The 22,376-nt window shown below is 38.7% G+C and overlaps 1 protein-coding gene across 1 annotated transcript in view; it reads right to left on the bottom strand.

Moving 5' to 3' along the window:
- Positions 1-22,376, bottom strand: part of LOC149261661 (MADS-box protein CMB1-like) — a 195,724-nt gene that overhangs the window by 30,099 nt on the left and 143,249 nt on the right. The window contains exons 3-4 of the mRNA XM_089370294.1: positions 9,721-9,732; positions 4,794-4,803 (exon numbers count right to left, since the gene is read on the bottom strand). Of these exons, the coding sequence (XP_089226420.1) occupies positions 4,794-4,803; positions 9,721-9,732 (22 nt within the window). The remainder of the gene's footprint in view (positions 1-4,793; positions 4,804-9,720; positions 9,733-22,376) is intronic.

Here is a 22,376-nt window from a genome sequence, read left to right as displayed (position 1 = left end):
AATCTGTGTCTATTCTAATTGCGCAAACTGGTTAACTCTGATAAATGTTTACTTAAAGACCATAATAAGTAGATTGAATACATAAATAGCACAGTAATAAGTAGTAACGATAATCCTAGGTTCGGGTCTGCGCGAAGCTGCGAAACAGTGTGCGAAACCTCCAAGACCACATCTAGACATCCCAAGTGTGTGGACTGTTGGGTAGTGAAGGTCACGTGTAACAATTTTGGGTCTGTTAGCCTACAAATTAGGATAAAAATATTGTAAAACTCCAAAATATGCAGAGCGTGAAGTTTAAACGGTCGAGTCAAAGTGTTGTCTGCCTAAAAAACAATATAAATCAATAGGAAGTAAGTCGATTCGCGGACCATAGAGAGGTATAAAGAGAGTGAGGCTCTATGAGGGAAAGATAGTTTTTGTATGTAATATTGGGTCTAAGGTGTAATGGGTTTTTGAGAAGGAAAGTCTTGAAGTGTCTGTAAGTCAAAGTCGAGGGTTTTGGTAGTAGATAGAGGCTCTGCAACTGTGTGCGTATAGGCCTAAAAGAGTCCGCAGCTGTGTGCGTGGAGCCCTGCAGTTGAGTGCGCAGGGCAGATCTAGACGTATTGGGGAAGAAAGTAAATCAAGATAAATGTTTTTGAAATTTTGTGTTAAATCTGAATTATCACAGATCTAGCCTTTGTATGTTTACTATACAGTTTGATCTATGTGCCTATGTTTCTATTCTGAATATATGAATTTGTGTCTACTTTAATTGTGCAAATTGGTCAACTCTGACAAATGTTTTCTTAAAGACCATAATAAGTAGATTGAATACATAAATAGCGCAGTAATAAGTAGTAAGGATAATACTGGGTTCGGGTCTACGTGAAGTAGAGCAGCGCGAAGCTGCGGAACAGTGCGTGAAACCTCTAAGACCACATCTAGACATCCCAAGGGTGCGGAAACCTAGTTCCGGCACCCACCCTTGCTACCTCGGGTGAGACCTCAGTTCGTGCCTTGCGGGCTATTGCTGAAAGGGTCGGTAGCTGCGGGATTTGCTTGGTTAAATAATTATTCCGAACCTAGGTCAGGCCCATATAAGCCAACATATGGTTCTGTTGCCGGGACCGAGATCTACCTAAGGGGTGTCTAGTGTGAAATGCGGGCACTTTGTAGAAAGGAACATTGAAGGATCGAAGGGATCAGGAACAGTATTAGATCCAAGGTAACTATGGCCAGTGTGATTCAGTTGCCAGTATTCAAAGGAGTAGGAGGCAAAGACTCAGAAAAATTCTAGTTTGTGCTAACATCAGTATGGAATGTGCAGCAAATTACGAATGATCATATCAGAAAGGCTACCTTAGTCAGCGCATTGCAGGACAGAGCACTGACGTGGTACATAAAGTACTCAAGCACGCACCTAATGGTAGGAACAACAGACATTCAGACCGAATTGAAGAAGGAGTTTAGCCAGTCGAAGTCAGAAACACAACTGATCATAGGGTTCAAAGAGATCGCAATGACGCCTTGGGAAACCACGTGGGAGTTGGACCAGAGGCTGAAAAGTACCATTTGCGAGGCTAACATGACATTGACAGATGCACAACACTGTGCTTGGTTTATGGCATCCTTAACACCATACCTAAGCGTAGCTCTATCACAACAGAAGATCTCAACCCAGGTCGAGGCGTTAGAGACCACCATGAGGTTACATGAAACTTCGCTGCAAGATCCTAGGTTGTGAGTGCAGCAAATCCAAGTGCAAATCTAGGATTTTTGTGTCGAAATGAGGAAGCTAAAACAAGAATAGATACTGCGAGCCAAAACTTGGGAGGAATTATGGTGTATAAAATGCAGAAGCCAGGGACACGATAAAGACCACTACCCGGTCTTAGTAAACTTGGTGGTGACTGGGGGACTAGTACTATTGCCACCAGAGGCACAGGCAGCCCCCCTATGGTGCGCAATCTATCAGGTAGGAGGAAAGCACAACACTGATAACTGTCATATATTACAAAAATACAACCAGATCCCCCAGTAGTTATTTTGCAACTTCTGTAGTTCGGTGGGTCATGAGGAAAAAAACTGTCGCAGCTACCAATTGTTAACAGACCAGTCACCTGCTTATAGGATGCAGACTAAGGCGCGAGGTTAGGATCCAGCCGCCGCAATCACGTGCGATGGGTTCCAGAGTCATGGACAAGAACGGAGTGGAATGGCGCATAGAAGGGGTCGCGGGAAGATAATTTGCTACAACTGCGAAGGACCTGGACATTACGCGTGAGAGAGTTCCAACCCAACAAGAATTTTGTATAGTTATTGTGAGCAATTTGATCATGAGATGATAGATTTCCCTACAATGAGAGTGTAGATTCGTGAGAGAAGGGCAGCGCAACCAATGACGACCCAAAATGTACAAATGATGAGGTCCGAACCCCGCGAGGATGATCCCAACGTCAACAGGGTGTTGAGAAGTGGTACCAACATGGGAGCGGATGGAGGTAATCTAGAAGCTCCAGAGAGCTTTGCAAAGGTCTCTACCTCAGGTAGTCAGGATCAGCCTGAGATAGAAAAGGACCCTTATATGATAACTACCTTTTTAGAGACATGTATATGATTGGTTCGTGACAATAAAATTGTTAAAAGCTTACAAGAATTGGTAAATAGATGCACAGCATGGACAGAGCCTTGCATCATTCGAAGCCGTGAAGACATGCATCACAGACTGGAAGGGAATTATGGTTAATGGCATAGATTGGTGAATATGAGATGGAGCAGGTCATTTTGGATCTGGGATCAGATGTCGACGTACTGCCAAAACAGACTTGGGCGCACATGGGTAAGCCTACACTACAATGGTCCCCTATCTAATTAAGGATGGAAAATTAGCAGAAGGTGCTACCCATGGGAAGGCTGCAAGGGGTTACGGTAGACCTTGATGGCACAAGTACCTGAACGGACTTTGAAGTTATTGAGCTTATGGATGAAAGTGTGCCTTATCCTGCATTGTTAGGAATAAAGTGGGCCACCGACATGAATGGGGTGATTAATCTCAAGAAGCGGACAATGATATTTGAAATGAAGTCACTCCGCATAGTCATTCCACTAGATCTGGCTGAAGGACCACACTACATTAAAGCTGTGCGTGATAGAAGATGTGATGATGACAAAGCTTGTAGCTACAGAATGTCTGCCCAAGAGCAAGGATGGGTCAAGACAACGAAGGATAGAAGAATATCACAGGTTAATATAGAATCCTGCATGTGAGATTTAGAAGGCGAGCGATGGTGCCACACTTTGAATGGAGTAACCACGCTCCACTGCAACATGTTGACTAAATCGATGTACTGCATAAGGGCTTAGGATCATGAATTACTGAAGTATGATGGGTTGACCATAGTAGATGAATTCTTAACCAAATTTGAAATCGAAGTCCCAGAGCAACAACAGTTTGATGTGATGAGATGGGCACTCCGCGCAATGACTGCGCGATGGTGGGGCACACATGAAGGGATATTCGAAGATTGGCGCACCTATAGGTGCATGACGAAGATCAGATTTTGGAAGCCAGAACTACGCATAACGAAGAAATATAATGGACGCGATGATCTGCACATGCACCTTACCAAATGGATCAAAGCCTATGGAGAGGAACCTCAGCCAGAGTGGGTGCACTTATTTTATCACACCTTGGACATCATTCCCAGAAACTGGAATACAGAACCAGAGCTCTGCCACAACATAGGCGAGTGGGATATCTTGCGTGCAGAGTTTTTTCGACCTTCCTATTTGAAGATCAATGGGAGCCATTGGACGAAGCACTACAGCTGGTAAAAGCCGCCATATTCAAGACACCGCTACAACCAGAGGAAATTGTTCAACCTGACTAGTCACGGCAGCTGAGCCAGGCCCTCGAATGCTATAATGTCTAGATAGATGATGATGATGATGATCTGCGAAATGTCAATATTCCGGAATTAGAGGGGATCTGAGAGGTGTGCGAACCCAAAATTGAAGACCCATATATTATGGTGCCATTAAAAAAAACAAGTGAATATTCGGACTGAAGAAGAGACGAAGTATGCAACACTTGGGGACTATTGGGATGACGCCACAGTGGAGAAGGTCATCGAATTGCTACGAGAATATCAAGATATGTTCCCAAAAAAGATTACGGAGCTAAAAGGGATTCTAGGAGGCTTAGGAATAATGAAGATAACATTGAAACCAGATGCAAAACCAGTGAAGCAGCGACCCTACCAATTGAATCCAAAATATAAAGAAAAGGTCCGCAAGGAACTAGAGAAGATGTTGGCAGTAGGAATCATCGAACCTGTCGAAGAGTCTGACTGGGTAAGTCAGATGGTTGTGTAGGAGAAGAAACAGACTGGAGAGATTCACATCTGCATGGATCTCAGGAAGCTCAATGATGCCTGCGTCAGCGATCCATTTCCAACACCATTCACAGATGAGGTACTGGAAAATGTGGGAGGGTAGGAAACCTACTCCACAAATGGATTCTTAGGATACCACCAGGTGAAGATCACGCTAGAGGATAGGAGTAAGAAAACATTCGCCACCGAATGGGGTTGCTTCTAGTACAGAGTAATGCCTTTCGGACTGAAGAATGCACCAGTGATATTTTCAGGAATAGTAGTCACAGCATTCAAGGAATTCATCCATAAGTTCTTAGAAGTGTACCTTGAAGACTGGACCGTGTTAGGGTTGGTTAAGAAGCACGTAGCGAGCTTACGGTTAATTTTGGATACTTGCCGCCGACACCAGATTGCTTTAAATTTGAAGAAGTGTACTTTCCTTGTCCTATTTGGAAACCTGTTGGGACATGTGGTCTGTCATCACAGCCTAATGGTGGATCTGGCAAAGATCGTCGTGATACTCAATCTGCAAGCACCGCGAGGTGTCAAGCAATTATGTGCCACACTCGAACACACTAGCTACTATCGAAAGTTCATCAAAAGCTATGCCCAGATCACAGCTCCGATGGAACAATTACTGAAGAAGGATGTTACTTATTGCTGGAATGAGGAAAGTGATAAAAGTCTGCAGACACTTAAGGAAAATATGGCATCAGCCCCTATATTGGTCTTTCCAACATGGGATGTCGAATTTCATGTGCATGTCGATGCGTCATGTATCGCATTGGGGGTGGTACTTACCCAACCAAGAGCAGAAGGAATTGACCACCCAATTGCATTCGCAAGTAGCCAGTAGTCAAAAGCAGAGAGGAATTATTCCACTACTAAGTGCGAGGGATTAGCGATGGTATACGCGCTCCAAAAATTCTCCCACTATCTACTTGGAGGTTACTTTAAGATGTTTACCAATCACTCAGCGTTGAAATACCTAATGAATAAGCCTCTGTTGGGGGGATGTATTTGTAGATGGTTGTTGTTATTCCAAGAGTATGACTTTGAGGTCATCGTCAAACCGAGATGTCCAGATGCAGGCCTAGATCACCTATCCCAAATCGAGATCGGCGAAGAACCCAAAAATCTAGAGGACAGACTTCTGAATGCTCAGCTATATGTAGTTTACGTTGTGGATGGTCACTTTGAAGATATAATCTGTTTCTTAACTACAAGAACTGTGCTGCAGGGATACTCTGTTCAGTAGAAGAAGGAATTGGTGATACATACATTAGACTTCACCATGATTGCTAGTCAGCTCTACAAAATGGGAATAGACGAGATATTGCTCCGATATGTCCCGAAGTTCGAGTGCAGATAGATCTTGGCCGAGGCACATGGGGGATTACTGGCGAACATTACGTGGGTCATGCCACAGCCAGAAAATCCTTCGTGCAGGACCATGGTGGCCTACACTACATCAGGATTCAAAAGCGCATTGTCGAGCCTGCGATGTATGCCAATGGACGGGGAAACCATCACAGAGAGATCAAATGTTGCTCCAGCCATAGATGACGCTACAGCCCTTCAAAAAGTGGGCAATTGACTTCGTAGGACCTATCGAGCCGTGAGGAAAAACAGGCACGCGTTATATCATCACTGCGACAATTTACTTGACCCGATGGGCCGAGGCATAGCTGGTTAAGGATTGCATGACTACAACAACTATGATGTTTTTGTTCGAGAACGTACTGACAAGATTTGGGTGTCCCAAAATCCTCATGAGTGATCACGAAACGCATTTTTTGAATGAAACAATCAGCGCCCTCACTGAATAATTCCAGATATATCACCAGCAGAGTACGCCATACCATTCGCAAGTGAATGGGACTGTGGAGGCATTCAACAAAATCTTGGAAACCACATTGACCAAGGTCTGTAATGAAAGGTGAAATGACTGGGACTTGTGTATCCCTGCTGTGCTATGGGCATACAACACTACATGCAAAAAGTTGACAGGCTAGATGCCGTTTTGGTTAGTCTATGGCTAGGAGGTCGTTATGCCAATGGAATATATTGTGCCTAGTCTGCGGATAGCGGTAATCACCGGTATGGCAGACCACGAGGCTTTGTAGGAGAGTCTCGCGTAGCTCGGAGAATTGCAAGAGGAATGGTTGTTGGTTGGATTCCATCAGCAAGTAAAAAGATAGTGCGAAAAAACATGGCATGATTGACATATCAAGGCACACACTTTCAGGGAGAATGATCTAGTACTACTATACGGTAGTAAATTTGAGAAATTCCTTGGCAAATTATGAATGCATTGGTTGGGACCCTATGTCATCAAAGAAGTTATCGAAGGGGGCATGGTTCAGCTAGCAAAACTTAATGGGGACCCATTCCCGAGCTGAGTAAATGGTAGTCACCTGAACCTCTATATGGGCGGGGTGGCTTCCTGACTAACTGTTCGAGGGATAGTCTCACCGTTCCAACTAGTTGAGAGAGAGCATGGGACAGTAAAGCAGTCTGGGGGAAAAAGGCGTGAATGCGAGGAGACATGTCAATCAAGCTCATCATCAAGATCGTGGTCGCGTGGTTAGATGGGTGCCGCTGCATTACTCTGAGCAGAGGTGACTATTCAGATCACTATTCACAACAAGATGTATACATTATGGTGAAAGGGAGTGGGCGGCAGGCATTTAAGAGCAGAGGTACGAGTCAGATGTGGCATGAGCTACCATAGAATATCCATGGGAATGCTACAAAAGGTGGGAACTAGGGGATTTGAAATTTGAAGTGCTTATAAATCACTAAGGGACATCCATTGGTGGAACTATACTTCTGCAAAACATATGCTAAGTATTGCTATGGAGTTGTTTCTTATCTCTGCATAAGGAGTAAGCCCGAGGGTGGTGATATGGCCGATGAACTATCTAAAGAGCAGGGTGGTGACCACCGCGGGCATCCTGCAACCTACAATTGCAGACGATGTACCGAAAGAAGAGAGAGATGAAGTAAAACTGGTCCGGATGCCGTGGGTCGGTCGGCACACTACACTAATTCAGTGAAAGAAGGGGAAAACAGAGACCACGGGTGAAAATGAAGTTACTAAGTCGTCTCTGAAAGATATTAAGAAGTCGGATCTCATGGACAGCAGCAATGGTCTTGAAAAATTGCAACACAAGCTGTAGTAGATAGGGCGAAGAGCAGATATGAAGGTTGGAAGTAGCTGCAATGGTAGAAGAAGGTTGCGTATGCGACTACCCCGCTTGAGCTAAAATCCTAGGAGGGGGTATTCTGTGTTAACCGAGCAGAGCAGAATGAGCATCATTGGTGTAGGAAGTGGTCAATACACGGAAGTAGGAGCCAGAAGACACGTTGTAGGAGACACCAAGGAAGCAGTAGGACGACGAGCATCACTCAGAGGTAAGTGAACCACGAAGCCATGGCAATGCGTTTCACGGCACCAAGAAGTGACTCAGGACGAGTCACAATGATTGTGTTGGGGGACTGTTGGGTAGCGAAGGACCCGCGTAACAGTTTTGGGTCTGTTAGCCTAGAAATTAGGATAAAAATATTGTAAAACTCCGAAATATGCAGAGCATGAAGTGTAAAAGGTCGAGTCAAAGGGTTGTCCACCCAAAAAATAACATAAATTAATAGGAAGTAAGTTGGTCTGTGAACCATAGAGAGGTATAAATAGAGCGAGGCTCTATGGGGGAAAGATAGTTTTTGTATGTAATCTTGGGTCTAAGGTGTAATTGGTTTCTGAGAAGGAAAGTTTTGAAGTGTCTATAAGTCTGAGTCAAGGGTTTGGGTAGTAGATAGAGGCTCTGTAGCTATGTGCACAGAGTCCTGAAAGAGTCGGTAGCTATGTGCGCAGACCGTTACAGCTGAGTGCGCATGGTGGATTTGGATATATTGGGGAAGAATCTAAATAAAGATAAATGTTTATGAAATTATGTGTTAAATCTGAATTATCATGGATCTGGCCTTTGTATGGTTGCTATACTGTTTGATCTATGCTCATATGTTTCTATTCTGAATATATGAATCTGTGTAGATTCTAATTGCACAAACTGGTTGACTCTAATAAATGTTTGCTTAAATACCATAATAAGTAGATTGAATACATAAATAGCACAGTAATAAGTAGTAAGGATAATCCTGGGTTCGGGCTTGCACGAAGCAGAGAAGTGCAAAGTTGTGGAACACTGCACAAAACCTCCAAGACCACATCTAGACATCCCAAGGGTGTGGAAACCTAGTTCCAGCACCCTCCCCTGCTACCTTAGGTGAGATCTCTATCCGTCCTTCGCGGTCTATTGGTGAAAGGGCCGATAGCTATGGGATTTGCTTGGTTAGATAATTCTTTCGAACCTGGGTCAGGCCCATATAATCCAATAGAAGCCAAAAGATTGGGAACCAAATATTTGCATCTAGGGTGCATAAGGGTAGGGATCAATCCCTTAGTCCATAGAGGACTGAATACTTTTTTTCTTGTCACAGTCAGAGATCTGACACATAACAAGTATTCAGATTCATTGATAGGAGGAATGGTTCCTCCATTATCAAATGGACCAGTATACTTTTATTGCTATCCCAACTTTTCTATATATACATTTGATGATCACATCAAGCATATTTTACCACCACAAATTCAAACAACAGGGTTTGATATGAAGAAAAAGAGAAATAATATTGCCATTCAAACTCGTGATTGTTTTAGACACACAACTCTACCCTGCAGTTCCCCATGCTCCTAGCAAAGAGTCCAAATCTAGTGTTGTTGTTCTAATAGATACCTAGAATCAAAAGATAGAACATCAAATTAACAAATGGGAGGACCTAAGTTTCCCAGAACATTGGGTCGTTGATAACCCAAAACCTCCAACATTGCAAAAGATTACTTTTGTTGATATACAAGAAGGACCATCATCTGTTGTAGTATCCTTTCCTAGAAGATCTATAATAGAATGCAGAAGAATCAATTTAGCTTGCAAAGCATCATCCATGTATATTGATCCACAAGTAGTAGATACTGCTAGTTATTTTACACCATCTGCAAATTTCCCTCATATAGATCTATTTGGATATGCCCAGATTGTAAATTTTTCATCCCTGTAAGTCATTTGCCCAAGATGCAATCAAAAGGTAAATCTTAGTAGCCTTTTTGATTCTATCATACATGAGAACCACCATCCAAGGAAAAGAGTTTCTCCTCCTACAAATTCACTCTGTGTCCAAACCCTAAGTGTTCTGAAATACCTTTCTCTCATGATACTGATCATGTATTAATGATACATGTGCCTCAATCTTTGGAAAATGAAGACCCCTGCCTCAAAGACATGTTTAGCAAAATGCATCCTACTGGAATGCCTCGCTATGGTCTAGGATATCTGGAACAACTTGATGAAATAATCCCTCAATCTAGATTTGACAACTTTGTGCCTTCTGATTGTAAGAAGCCATCAAAACAAAAATTGCACAAGTTCTTTTCAGCTATGGAAGGATGTAGGAAGCATACAATTGATCATCAATGGATGAAAAATATGCTTAATTAGGATTTATAGACTCATCATGAGGCTAAAAGTTTTGACCTTACCACCCCATACCCAGAAAAAATTAGATTATCCCATGATTGGAAAACATACATGCAAAATAACAATGTCTGGTTGTATTTTTATGAATGGAAGGGGAAGCAAGAAAATACAGTTGTACAAATGGCAGATGCTAAATCATCCTCAACAAAACATTCCTGGATTTCCATAGATGGAAGTAAAATTGAAACTCCTACCACCTTCCCTCCTTACAAAGGCATTGTATTAGGAGAAGCACAGAACAGTGCTAAAGCCATTCCATTGCTCATAAAAGATGATAGTGCCCTTGCCGTTGATGGTAGAATACAGAAAGCTAGTGAATAGATAAACTAGACAAATACAATAGTTAAAGGGCTAGAAATGAATTGCATAAAGTCTATTGAAGTTAAAAAATATTTTGACAGTATACAAGTCTGTGTCAATAGTATTAATAGAACTCTGAATGATGTGAACTATTCCACTACCATATTGAAAGGTTTTGATAAAGAATCCTTAACAAGGATAGAAGATGGTGAAAGGAAAGTAGATATGGGAAAACAATCTACTCAGGAATCTACTAAAGAACTATCTGAAAAATTTGATAAACTTCATATAGTCCCCAAAGACAAACCAATTCCTATTTTTTCTTTATTCAAGAGATCTGTAAATATTCAGCATCATGTTAAACCTGTGGATAGATTTCCTTCTCTCTGCCCTAAAAAAATGGCCAAAGAAAAATCTGAGCCAATGACTATCTCCTCACTGTTTAAAGAAGTAGAGCAACCTAAAATCTCAAAACCACATATGTTCCCTATCTATGAACCTCTCGAAAGTCAATATACTAGGTATCCAACACCTGATCTCAGTGGAAAAGCGAAACTTCCAGAAACACATAACTTCCATCTTGAACCACATAGAGAATGGAATATTGACAATATGAGTGTTGCTCAAATTCGACAAACGATAGATCTTATGTTTACATAATACAAGCTCATGCTCATGAGGGGAAAAAATGAAATAGAAGCTTGTAAATCTATTGTTCAATGCTTTAGTAGAACTTTGTTGAGATGAGGGGAAATAGAGTCGTCACCAACAATAGTGGAAAAAATGGAAAATGAAATCTTGAAATATGAAGCAAGAGATATCATTCATAATTTTGATGGAGATTGTTATGAAACCAGCTCACAAAAAGATAGAAAAGATAGATCAATGCCTTAGAAATAAGCCTCTTCGAGGGGGAAACCTCCTTTACATTACACAAATGAACAATTCTTGGATGATTCAAATGACAAAACCTCCTTTCTATATATAGTAGTCCAAGGGGACACAATATGGCCAAGCTGACCTAGCAATAATAATAAAAAGGCACAAAAATAACAATAGTGGGATTCTATGGGGCACAATAATAACAATATGGGGACAATAGGGGCACAACAATAATAATAAGGGATACAATGACAATACTAATGGGGGAATCACTAGTATTATAGGGACCTGACATGCCCCTCTCCTTCAAAAAAGTGTTGTCCTCAACACTTGAGTAGTTTTAGGTGCTTTTGTATAAAATTGTCATCCTCCCATGTGGAATCTTCAAATGGTAAGTTCTTCCACTTGATGAGATACTCTGAAATTGATCAATTTCGTAGCTGTCAAGTTCTTATTTCTTTGACTGCTTCAGGTTCCAATATGATTTTTCCTTCCTCATCAAGTTCTGGCAATATTGTTTGAACTGGAAATTTATCACCTATAACCTTCCTTAAGCATGAAACATGGAAAACTGGGTGCACTCAGGAAGCTGCAGGAAGTTCCAATTTTTATCAACCATGGTACCTATCTTTTGCAACACCTAGTACAGACCATAATACTTTGGTGATAATTTATTATCATTCTTAGCTTTCTTGAGGAAAATTTGTTTATATGCTTGTAGCCGTAGGAATACCCAATCACCTGCATCAAAAATTATTTCGTTGTGATGTTGATCCACCTGTTGTTTCATTCTATTCTATGCCAAGGTAAGGTTATTCTTTAAGAGTTGGAGAACTTGTTTTTGATGCTCGATGTGATCTTTCGTTGCCTGAACCTTAGAATTTTATCTTAAATATGATGTGATGGATGGTGGATGATATCCATAAAGTGCTATAAATGGCGTCATTTTTGTTGCAGTATGGAAGGAAGTGTTATACCACCATTCAGCCAGAGGAAACCATTTGACCCATTGTGTCTATTTATCAGATACATAGCAACGAATATATCCTTCCAAACATTTGTTTACTATCTCAGTTTGCCCATCAGATTGAGGATGATAAGATGAGCTATGAGCTAATTGAGTCCAAAGACAAGAAAATAATTCTGTGCAAAATTTTCCAGTGAAAATGGGATCTCTGTCACTTACAATAATCTTTGGATTTCTATGTAGCTTTTGAATTGTTTCCATAAATGTAGTAGAAACTATACTCGCTTTAAATGGCTGAGATAATGCACAAAAGTGTGCATACTTGGTAAGTCTATCAATTACCACCATGATAACACTCTTTCCTCTGGACATGGGTAAACCTATGACAAAATCCATTGAAACCTCCTGCCAACATTGGCTTGGAATGGATAAGGGTTGTAATAGTCCCGGGGTCTTAATTGTTTCAACTTTATTTTGTTGGCAAACCAAACATTCTGCCACAAACTTTTGAATATCTGATTTAAGGCCATCCCAAAAAAAATCCTTCTTAACCATGTGGTAGGTTCTTAGAAATCCTAAGTGCCCTCATAAGGGAGAGGTGTGCATTTCCTTAAGAATCTTATGTTTGAATTGGGAATTCTTACATAGGTATAACCGATCCTTGTACCATAATGAATCATTTTTCCACCTAAATGTATCAGATGTACTGGGATCTTGTTGCATCTTTTGAATGAGTGCCCACACTTCCTCGTCATTCTTACGTTCATCCTTTGCTTCGTTTAACCAATCTGGTTGGATAATAGAAATGGCGCAAAGAAATGCTTCCACATCCTCATCCTTTATTGAGAGTGCATCTGCGACAACATTTTGGTTCCCTTTTTTTTATATGATTTCAAAGTCATAACCCAACATCTTCGTGACCAACTTTTGCTGCTCTTTTGAAGATAATCTATTTTCCAAAAAGTATCTAAGACTATCGTGATCTTTTTTTACCTTGAAGTGTCTTCCCATTAGGTAGGGTTGCCATTTCTTAAGTGCATGTAGTATTGCCAGCATTTCCTTCTCATAAATAGCTTTGTGTAAATACTTTCCTTTGATTGGATGACTTTCAAAAGCAATGGTTCTTTGTTCTTGCATTAAAACAACATCAATTCCATTTCCTGAGGCATCACATTCCACAATAAAGGTTTTTGTGAAGTTCGGTGTAGCTATGACTGGTGCTTGGCACATTGCCTCTTTAAGATGTTTAAAGGCCTTCGTTGCTTTTGGAGTCCATGAGAATGCATCTTTCTTCAATAATGTTGTTAGAGGTGCTACAATTCTCCCACAATTCTTAACAAACTTGCAATAATACCCTGTCAACCCGAGAAATCCTCGTAGATGCTTTATGGATGTGGGGATTTTCCATTCCTTAATGGTTTTAATTTTTCTAGGGTCTACCCTAACACGTTCATGAGATACAATATGACCCAAATATTCCACCTCTTGTACTCCAAAGAAACATTTGGACATTTTTGCATATAATTGTTTCTCCTCCAATAGTTTGAGCACCATGTCAACATGTTGGACATGATCCTTCCAAGACTTGTTGTAGATTAGTATATCATCAAAAAATACTAACACAAATTTTCTAAGGAAGGGTTTTAAAATGGAATTCATCAAACCTTGAAATGTAGAAGGTGCATTAATAAGGCCAAAAGGCATGACCAAAAAATTCATAATGACCCTCATGAGTTCTAAATCTTGTCTTTGGAATGTCTTCAGTCTTCATTTTGATTTGATGATATCTTGAACAAAGACCCAACTTGGTGAAGTAAATTGATCCATGCAATTCATCCAATAATTCATCAATGACAGGAATGGGAAATTTATCTTTAATAGTGAGCTTATTGAGCTACCTATAATATGGACACATGTGCCATCATCCAACCTTCTTGTGAACCAATACTATTGGAGCACAAAAGGAATTTGACTAAGTTGAATTATACCAGCCTCTAGCATTTCTGCAACCATACGTTCAATTTCACTCTTTTGGACATAGGGATACATGTAAGGCATGATGTTTGGAGGAACACTTCCTGGAATCAAATTAATAGCATGATCCTGATCACGAATAGGTGGGAGGCCTTTGGGAGTCTCGAATACCTTGGAATGATTATCCACGACATTTTGGAGATCTGGAGAAATGGATGATTTTGATGTGGGAACCTCTAGTGAACATAATTGTGCAATTATGTATCATTCTTCTTTCTTTAGAAGCTTTGTCATTCCATTAGAGCTGATTATCTTTCCTAGTTTCCCTGTGATAACCCTTAATTCCATTTCCTTTCCTTCTGAAGAGAATTTCATGAAAAGTTCATGAAAATTAAAAGCTATTGTACCCAAGGATTGTAGCCATTGGACTCCTAATACAACATTAGCACCACCCATTGGAATGGAAAGGATTGGGCTATTCAATACATATTCTCCCATGGATGGCTTGATATTATGGCACTTTCCTGAGCAAATTATGGTTCCTCCACTTGCAAACATCACTTGACAATCTGGTGCTGGATATAGGAAGAAATTCAATTCTTTGGCTACCTTATAATGAATAAAATTATGGGTACTTCCCAAATCAATCAACACTATTACCTTTTTCTTCTTGATATGCCCTTCTATCTTGATAGTTTGAGGAGTGGTAATTCCAGCCAATGCATTACAAGATATGGTATATCCTCTTCTTTTGACGTTTATTGTTCCTTTTCTTCCTCCTCTTCACAATCTATGTAAAATAATTTCTTCTCGGCACACTTATGACCTTTAGTGTATTTGTTATCACAACTGTAACAAAGCCCTTTTGCTCTTTTTTGTTCCAATTGTTGTGGTGTCAAGCTTGTAGGTTGTGGATAGCTAGGGGCAGCAACACTTCCATCTTTATGATTATGAGTGGTAGGCTTCCTTGTTGCCATAATTTTTCTTTGCATTTTTCTTGCCAACCTGAATGCCTTCTCCAATGAATCTGGTTCCTAAAGGCGAACCTCATGTTGGATGTTATCTTTTAAAGTCCCTATGAACATATCAATCTTATGCTCCTCTAGAATATCTTTTACCCTTATATTCAATTTTTGGAAGTCCTCAATGTGTTCCATCATTGAACCCTTTTGTTTGAGATTCATCAATTGGCTAAAAAAGTGTTTGATATTTCATCCGTAAAAATAGCCCAAGTGACAATTTTTTTACTAGAGCAAAGCCCTCAATACCATACAAACTGATTTGGTCCCAAATATAAAGTTACAACGCGCACCTTTTCTATGTTTTGCACATTATCGAGATCGAAATTTTGCTCCATCTGTAGTATCCATGTTCCGGTATCCTTGCCATCAAACTTCCTCATATCGATCTTTGGAGCATGGTGGTTCTTTGATCCAATGTTACAGTCTATGAAATCGTGATTAACATTTATTTTTTCCTCATCACAAGTTTCCTTTACTACCCTTTCGCCATTAGTAAGCATTTCTTGTAGAAACTTTGTCAAATTTGTCTTCAAATCTTCCATTCCTGTCTTCAAATCGTCCATCTTAGTTTCCATGCCATCCATCTTAGCTTCCAAGTCATTCATCGTAGCTTCTACCCCCCTTTTTTAAACCATCCATATTAGCTTCTACATCTTTCTTTAAACCATCCATCTTATTTTTTGTTACCTTTTGTGTGAGTGAAATTTGTTGCACTTGGTTTCGTAATATTGATATATCATGTTGCATTTCCTCCTCTTCTTCATGAGTCATGCTAGAGCTTTCAGGTTGCTTAGTAGGTGTTTCCATTTTCTTTCTTTGAGGCATCAATTACTGATAATAATGCTTCACCATGCCCTTTGAATTTCTTCAAAATAATTTTTCAAACCAAGCTTACGCAAAAATTTAAAAAAATACACACCTTAGTTTTTTCTTTGTACGAGATAGATATTGAATCTGATGTACCTCTACAACATTGGAACTCCCAGTTCTGAAATCGTGATCTGTAGTAGCCCACTATGTCCTCTTTCTAATGCCACCAGTCTGATCAAAATTGAATTCTCCAAGGAAGAGTTATGCCAAACCTTCCACGGTGACCTAATTATATACCTTTTCGAAAGAGGGAATTCGTATGAAGTTCCACGTGTCACTGGTTTCACCTTTGGATCTAAAACTTATATGCGAGAAACTATAGTTTGTCCTCTTTCAGTAACTTATTACAAAATTTCAATCTGATGCTCAGAGAGACAGCTATGACGATTTTCCCATGGTGACCTGTTTGGAATGTAATTCGGGGGTCTGCAAAAGCCCTAACTTCCTCAGACTATATCTCTAAAAATATAGGGTGACAGGATCTAAAATTCATAGCCGAGGTTGAGACCAACCTCTTCTAAAATGGGTTTTCTTTTTTAGCTTCTAAAACTTTGTAGCAAAAGAGTTATAGCGAAAATCGAACGATGCTCTGTTTTAGTGAAAATTCTGGAGCTTGAAAAACCCTACATTCTTCAGTTCATATCTCCAAAATATAGTGAGACAAGCTCTGAAATTTGGACGTGAGGTTCAACATGGTGTCCTCTCAAATGGGTCTTTTTTTTTGGCTTCTGAAACATAGATGAGAAAAATATATAATGAAAATTCCATGATGACTTGTTTGGAGAAATGAAAACCTAGAATCCAAAGCTTTGATACCAAATGTTATGAAACCAGCTCACAAAAAGATATAAAAGATATATCAACGCCTTAGAAATAAGCCTCTTTGAGGGGGAAACCTCCTTTACATTACACAAATGAATAATTTTTGGATGATTCAAATGACAAAACCTCCTTTCTATATATAGGAGTCTAAGGGGACACAATAGAACCAAGCCGACCTAACAATAATAATACAAAGGCACAAAAATAACAATAGTGGTATTTTATGGGGCACAATAATAACAATATGGGGACAATAGGGGCACAACAATAACAATAAGGGATACAATGACAATACTAATGGGGGAATCACTAGTATTATAGCGACCTAACAGAGATCCACAAAGTAATATGTTTGGGGCACTAACTTCATTCATTTTAGAACATTGGTGTGGAGGAGAACTTGAGCTTGCCAATAAGCATGAGATAATTCTCATGAATATTAAATGTAATAAAATGTCTCATTATGAAGATTTTCATAGAGACTGGATTCAGAGAATATATGAGGTTAAAGATAGCAAAAATCTCTTGTGGAAACAAATCTTCTTAGCAGCATTGCCTTCAAAATTTGTAGGTTATCGAAGACAACAAGATGCTTTTCAGTTGCCTTTTGAATCCTTTAGTTGGGGAGAAATATACAACATTATAACAAAAGTTCTGGTAAATTTATGTAGTAGTATGAAAGTTAATAAATCTATGTAGAAGATGTCAAGATTACTAGACAACAAATCCATCTGTAACAAGTATGGTCTTGCTATAGATGACCCCATAGCAAAAATAAGAAAATATAAAAAGAAGGCCAAGAAAGAAAAAAGACAAGAATACATAAAATATCCACAGAGGAAAAGAAAAGGGACCAAGAAAGGATACTATAGTTATGTTTCGAAAACACATTACTATGAACCCAAGGATATTCATTTGCAGATACATAAGAAAGATCATTGGAATAAATTTATTTGATGGCTCTGTGGCTAGCCTAGACATACCTCCAGTCGATGTCCTTTATCAGAAGAATCTAAGAGAAACATAGGGAAGAAGTCCTTTGAATCTGCAAAGAAGAAAAGGACAGAAAAAACTGAAGGCATGGTGCCAACCCTACATTGTAACTATGGTTCTAAGAATCAAAAATCTGAAAATTGTCCAAACATCTCATTCAGAGAATAGATACAACAACGACAACTTTGTTCAACATCTGAATCCTCTTAAAGTTCTTCTTCAGAATGCTCTGATAAAGAATTAAACATGCCCATGAATGAGTGTGACTTCACTCATTCAAACAACTGTCAATGTGAATCAAGCACTAAATTAGAAATCCCATCTAATGAAGACCATGTTTCTCAGCCAAAGGAGAAGATTCTCATGGAACAAACCATGGATGATGCAGAAACAAAGCTACTTGCCCAGATCGATGTTGGAAATAATACTGAGAGGGGGGTGAATCACTATTATCAAATCAATATAGCTTTTTCATTTCCATATTCAGATTCATATACGCTACTTCAGTTAAGGAAAACCGCTTGTATACACAACTATGTGTAATGCAACAAGCGTATATCCAGTAAACTTATGATTCAGTTATTTGATCCTTAATGAGTGCATCAGAACATTATTAACCATATGAACAGTAAACAGGAGCAGTAAAATAGAACAGATCATCACACACAGGAAGCACACATGAACACCATGATATAAGGTGGAAACCCAATGTGGGTGAAAACCACCCACTGCAAGTCGTCTCTATCTTCTTTTAATAAGAAACTTCTTTTTACAATATTTATGTACTGGTGTACTCTTATACCAGTACGCAGGCTTCTACCTGCAGAAGGCGACAACCTTCTCTCATTCTCCAGTTTCTCCTGGAAGGGAGCTACAACCCCCTTAGCTCTTGTACTAGCTGATGTACTAGTACGTAGGTGCTGGCATACAGAAGGCTACAACCTTCTATTTTCTTCCAGGGACCACTTTTCATAAATTTTTAGACTAGATCCATGAATAAAATAGCAATCACCACTGCAATACAATCATCGACTATACCTGCATCATCAATCTCTGAATCACCCAATACTAAATCACTGAAACCCTGTCAAAAACACAGTTACCAGAACACAGACCAGAGCCTAGAACTCTGCAACAACCACTAGAACCAAAAACATCAAATCTCATAATGTATATGCTACTTGACTGTGTCAAACCAGTGTGTATATGCCCTTCCACCAGAGAGAACCCACGTACAGATCTAAAGATATTACTTATACCTTCGCTGCAATTTCCAACTTCAGATATACCCATACAATAAGATATATAAAGGATAAAACATGTGTCAGTACTCTGATCTACTCATGATCATACCATACATTTTAATCTTCAAGATCCCGGTCCATCAACCTTTATCAACTGCATAGGATCCTCCTTAATTCAGATCGAGCCAAGCATCACAAACCCATAACCAACATACTAGATCTCACACTTCATCAGATATTCATCACTTGTACTTCTTCACCTTGGCCTAATGATCTTCTCCTTATATAGTTTTAGGCTTCTTTCAATACCATGGTCCAAAACCACTTAGAACCAATACCTTGGACCCAATACTTGGGGTCAACACTTCAGACCAAATACCATGGACCAATACCAAAATAGCATGGACGAAATACCACGGATCAAAACATAGTTTTCCGACATGTACGCGCCTTTCCTTCTGTGAACCTATGTGTGTACGTATACGCGTCTTATGTTATGATCATACACGTGTATAAGCACTTTCATCAAGGTTAACCTGCGTATACCTCTCTCTTGACCTGTTGTACTATGATCTGTCATCTGATTGAGTTGCCACCTGTATCATACCTCTAAGTGAGTTGCCATCAAGGACAACACCTGTATCATAATGCCAATAATCAAATCATTGGGAGAAGGAGAAATGAAGGAAAAGTTACTAGAAACTTTTCTAAGCACAATGCACAAAAATCAAGGTAGGAGTAGCAAGACTGCCTCTAAAACTGAACCAAAGGCATTATTCATCGATGCCTGATTTGAAAGAAATACTTGAACTTTCCAAAGAAGCCAACAGAACTCTAAGACCAAAAACCTCACATTAGGAGAACTCAGCCAAGAGATTCATCATCTCAAAAAAGAGATTGTCTTTCTAAAAGCATAGGTCTCTGAGTTAGAAAAAGGGAAGAGAATGAGGATGCATATGATGAATACTACACTAACCCAGACATTGAAATATTTGAACGAAAAAAGGATGATACTATAGGATTCACTGACATGAGAGTAATGGCTATCCATTATTAGCAACATCATGTTATGCTAGATATCTGTATAAGTGGTGAAATGTTTTCCCAAAGAACACTTATTGACTCTAGGGCAGATGTCAATGTTCTAAATTCAAAAATAGTATCTACAAAGTACCAAGTAAAATCCTTTAGGCAAGTGATTGGGTTAGGAAACAAAGATCTACTATATAAAGTCCCTCAGGCCTCTATTGTCTTTAAAGAGCATTGTATCAAATTAAAATTTATTGTTGCAAACATTCCCGTTGATTGTATTTTGGGGAATGCATTTTTAGCAGCTGTAGAGCCACATGGATCAGCCAGATTGAAAAATGGCTAGGATGGTTATTTTATATCTATATCAAGATCAGATGGAAAATTACAAACAATCAAGTTTACCTTTTTTCTCTACTCCCAGAGTGTCTACTATGTTATAAGCAATGCAGTAGATCGAAAAGGAAAAAAATAAAATTGAAGAGCTCAAGGAGCTAAAGACCACCATAAAGGTAGGAGACTATCTTCAGACTCCTATAATTAAACAAAGGATCTCAACTCTGAGATCATAGATAGAAAAAGAATGTTGTGCTGAGGAACCAAATGCATTTTGGCATTGAAAACAACACTTTGTAGAATTGCCCTACAAACATAAGTATGAAGGGAAACCTTGCAAGAGCAGAGAAATCCCTATGAACAAAGAATATAAAGATCTCTCTCAAAAAGATATAGAAAGCCTCCTGGAAAGAATATTGATTAGAGAATCTAACAGTCCTTGGAACTGCTATGGTTTTTATGTTAATAAAAATTCAGAATAGTGAAGAGGTATCCCAAGACTGGTCATAAACTATAAACCTCTTAATACTATCCTCTCAAATGATACTTACCCCATTCCTCATAAAGGAAATCTTTTAGCAAGAATAGCAGGGGCTAAAGTATTTTCTAAATTTTATATGAAATCATGATTTTGGCAGGTGGAAATTAATGAAGATGATAAGTTTAGGACTGCTTTTAGTGTCCCAGTAGGACACTATGAATAGAACATCATGCCTTTCGGACTAAAGCATGCCCCCTCCAAATTCCAGAAGGTTATGGATAATATTTTCAAGTCATATTTTGATTGGTTACTAGTATACATTGATGATATACTTGTATTTTCTAAAAACGTCCATGATTACTTTAAACATATCTAGAAATTTGTACAACTTGTCGAAACCAATGTAATAGTTCTTAGCAAGAAAAAGATTGAATTATTTTAGACAAGTATCAAGTTTCTTGGCCATACAATTAAAAATGGGCAGATCACTCTGTGAAAACATGCTCTGGAATTTGGTGATAAATTTCCAGATATTATCACATAGATCATGCATGATATCATTATGAATTAGAAGCCATTATTATTATTTATATAGAATAAATTTAATGTCATTTTTTTATTATCCAATTAATTCATATCAAATGAAAACCACTCAATTTGGTTGTGCACTTACATAGAGTAGTGGGTATTAGAGCACATTCATCTCCAAATCTTATTCTTTCAAGGATTTGGTTAGAAGAAACTTTTCCACTTTAGATACTTCAATATCACATTTTCTTATTTCATATAGAGTGGAGAAATCATGAAATCGTAGCATCATTGAATGATGGAGGTATAAGATTGGATGTTTAGAAATTTATCTTTATACTATGAATTAAGTATGGTAATTTATATATTCATTGTTGTATAGTATTCTATATTACCTTGATGTAATTGGTTTTATCTGACCTAAAGGAAGAACTACATGGGTGTGTGCGTAAAATGTTTACTTATTTTTCAATTTTCAAAACTTTTTAAATATCATTTTTTTTTTTAAGAAGGGCATTAGCTCTAGGGAATATTAGTTCTTTGCTTCCTTGACTTTGATCCTACCACTATGTCTATCACCAACCGACTAGAATTAGTACACCTCCTAAATACGCTTTTGGCATTTATTATTATTTAAACATATCATGAATATTTTATTTATGTACTTAAATTTAGATTTTAATGAAATATGTGTTGAGATAAATACTAACTACAGTTTACCATTACAAAATTAAAATTTTGAATATATATAAATTTTAGAATATGAGAGTACAACACACTCAAATATGGTATTCTTATAAATAGAATTTGTTAAACATTCTTCTTTTTAAATATGTACTCACTTTTAAAGAAAAATAATGATCTATTGATGACCCCAAAGACAGTTGTATGAGCGTCCATGGCTTTTGGTTAGTTATCATAAACTTTTGAATTATTATCTTGCTAAATAAGTATGAAAATTAAAATGAGATAATCA

This window comes from Pinus tabuliformis, chromosome 6 (genome assembly GCF_031772625.1).
Source record: "Pinus tabuliformis cultivar Carrire ecotype Pingquan chromosome 6, CPIR1, whole genome shotgun sequence".
Classification (NCBI taxonomy): domain Eukaryota; kingdom Viridiplantae; phylum Streptophyta; class Pinopsida; order Pinales; family Pinaceae; genus Pinus; species Pinus tabuliformis.
This window is presented reverse-complemented; position numbering and strand designations above follow the sequence as displayed.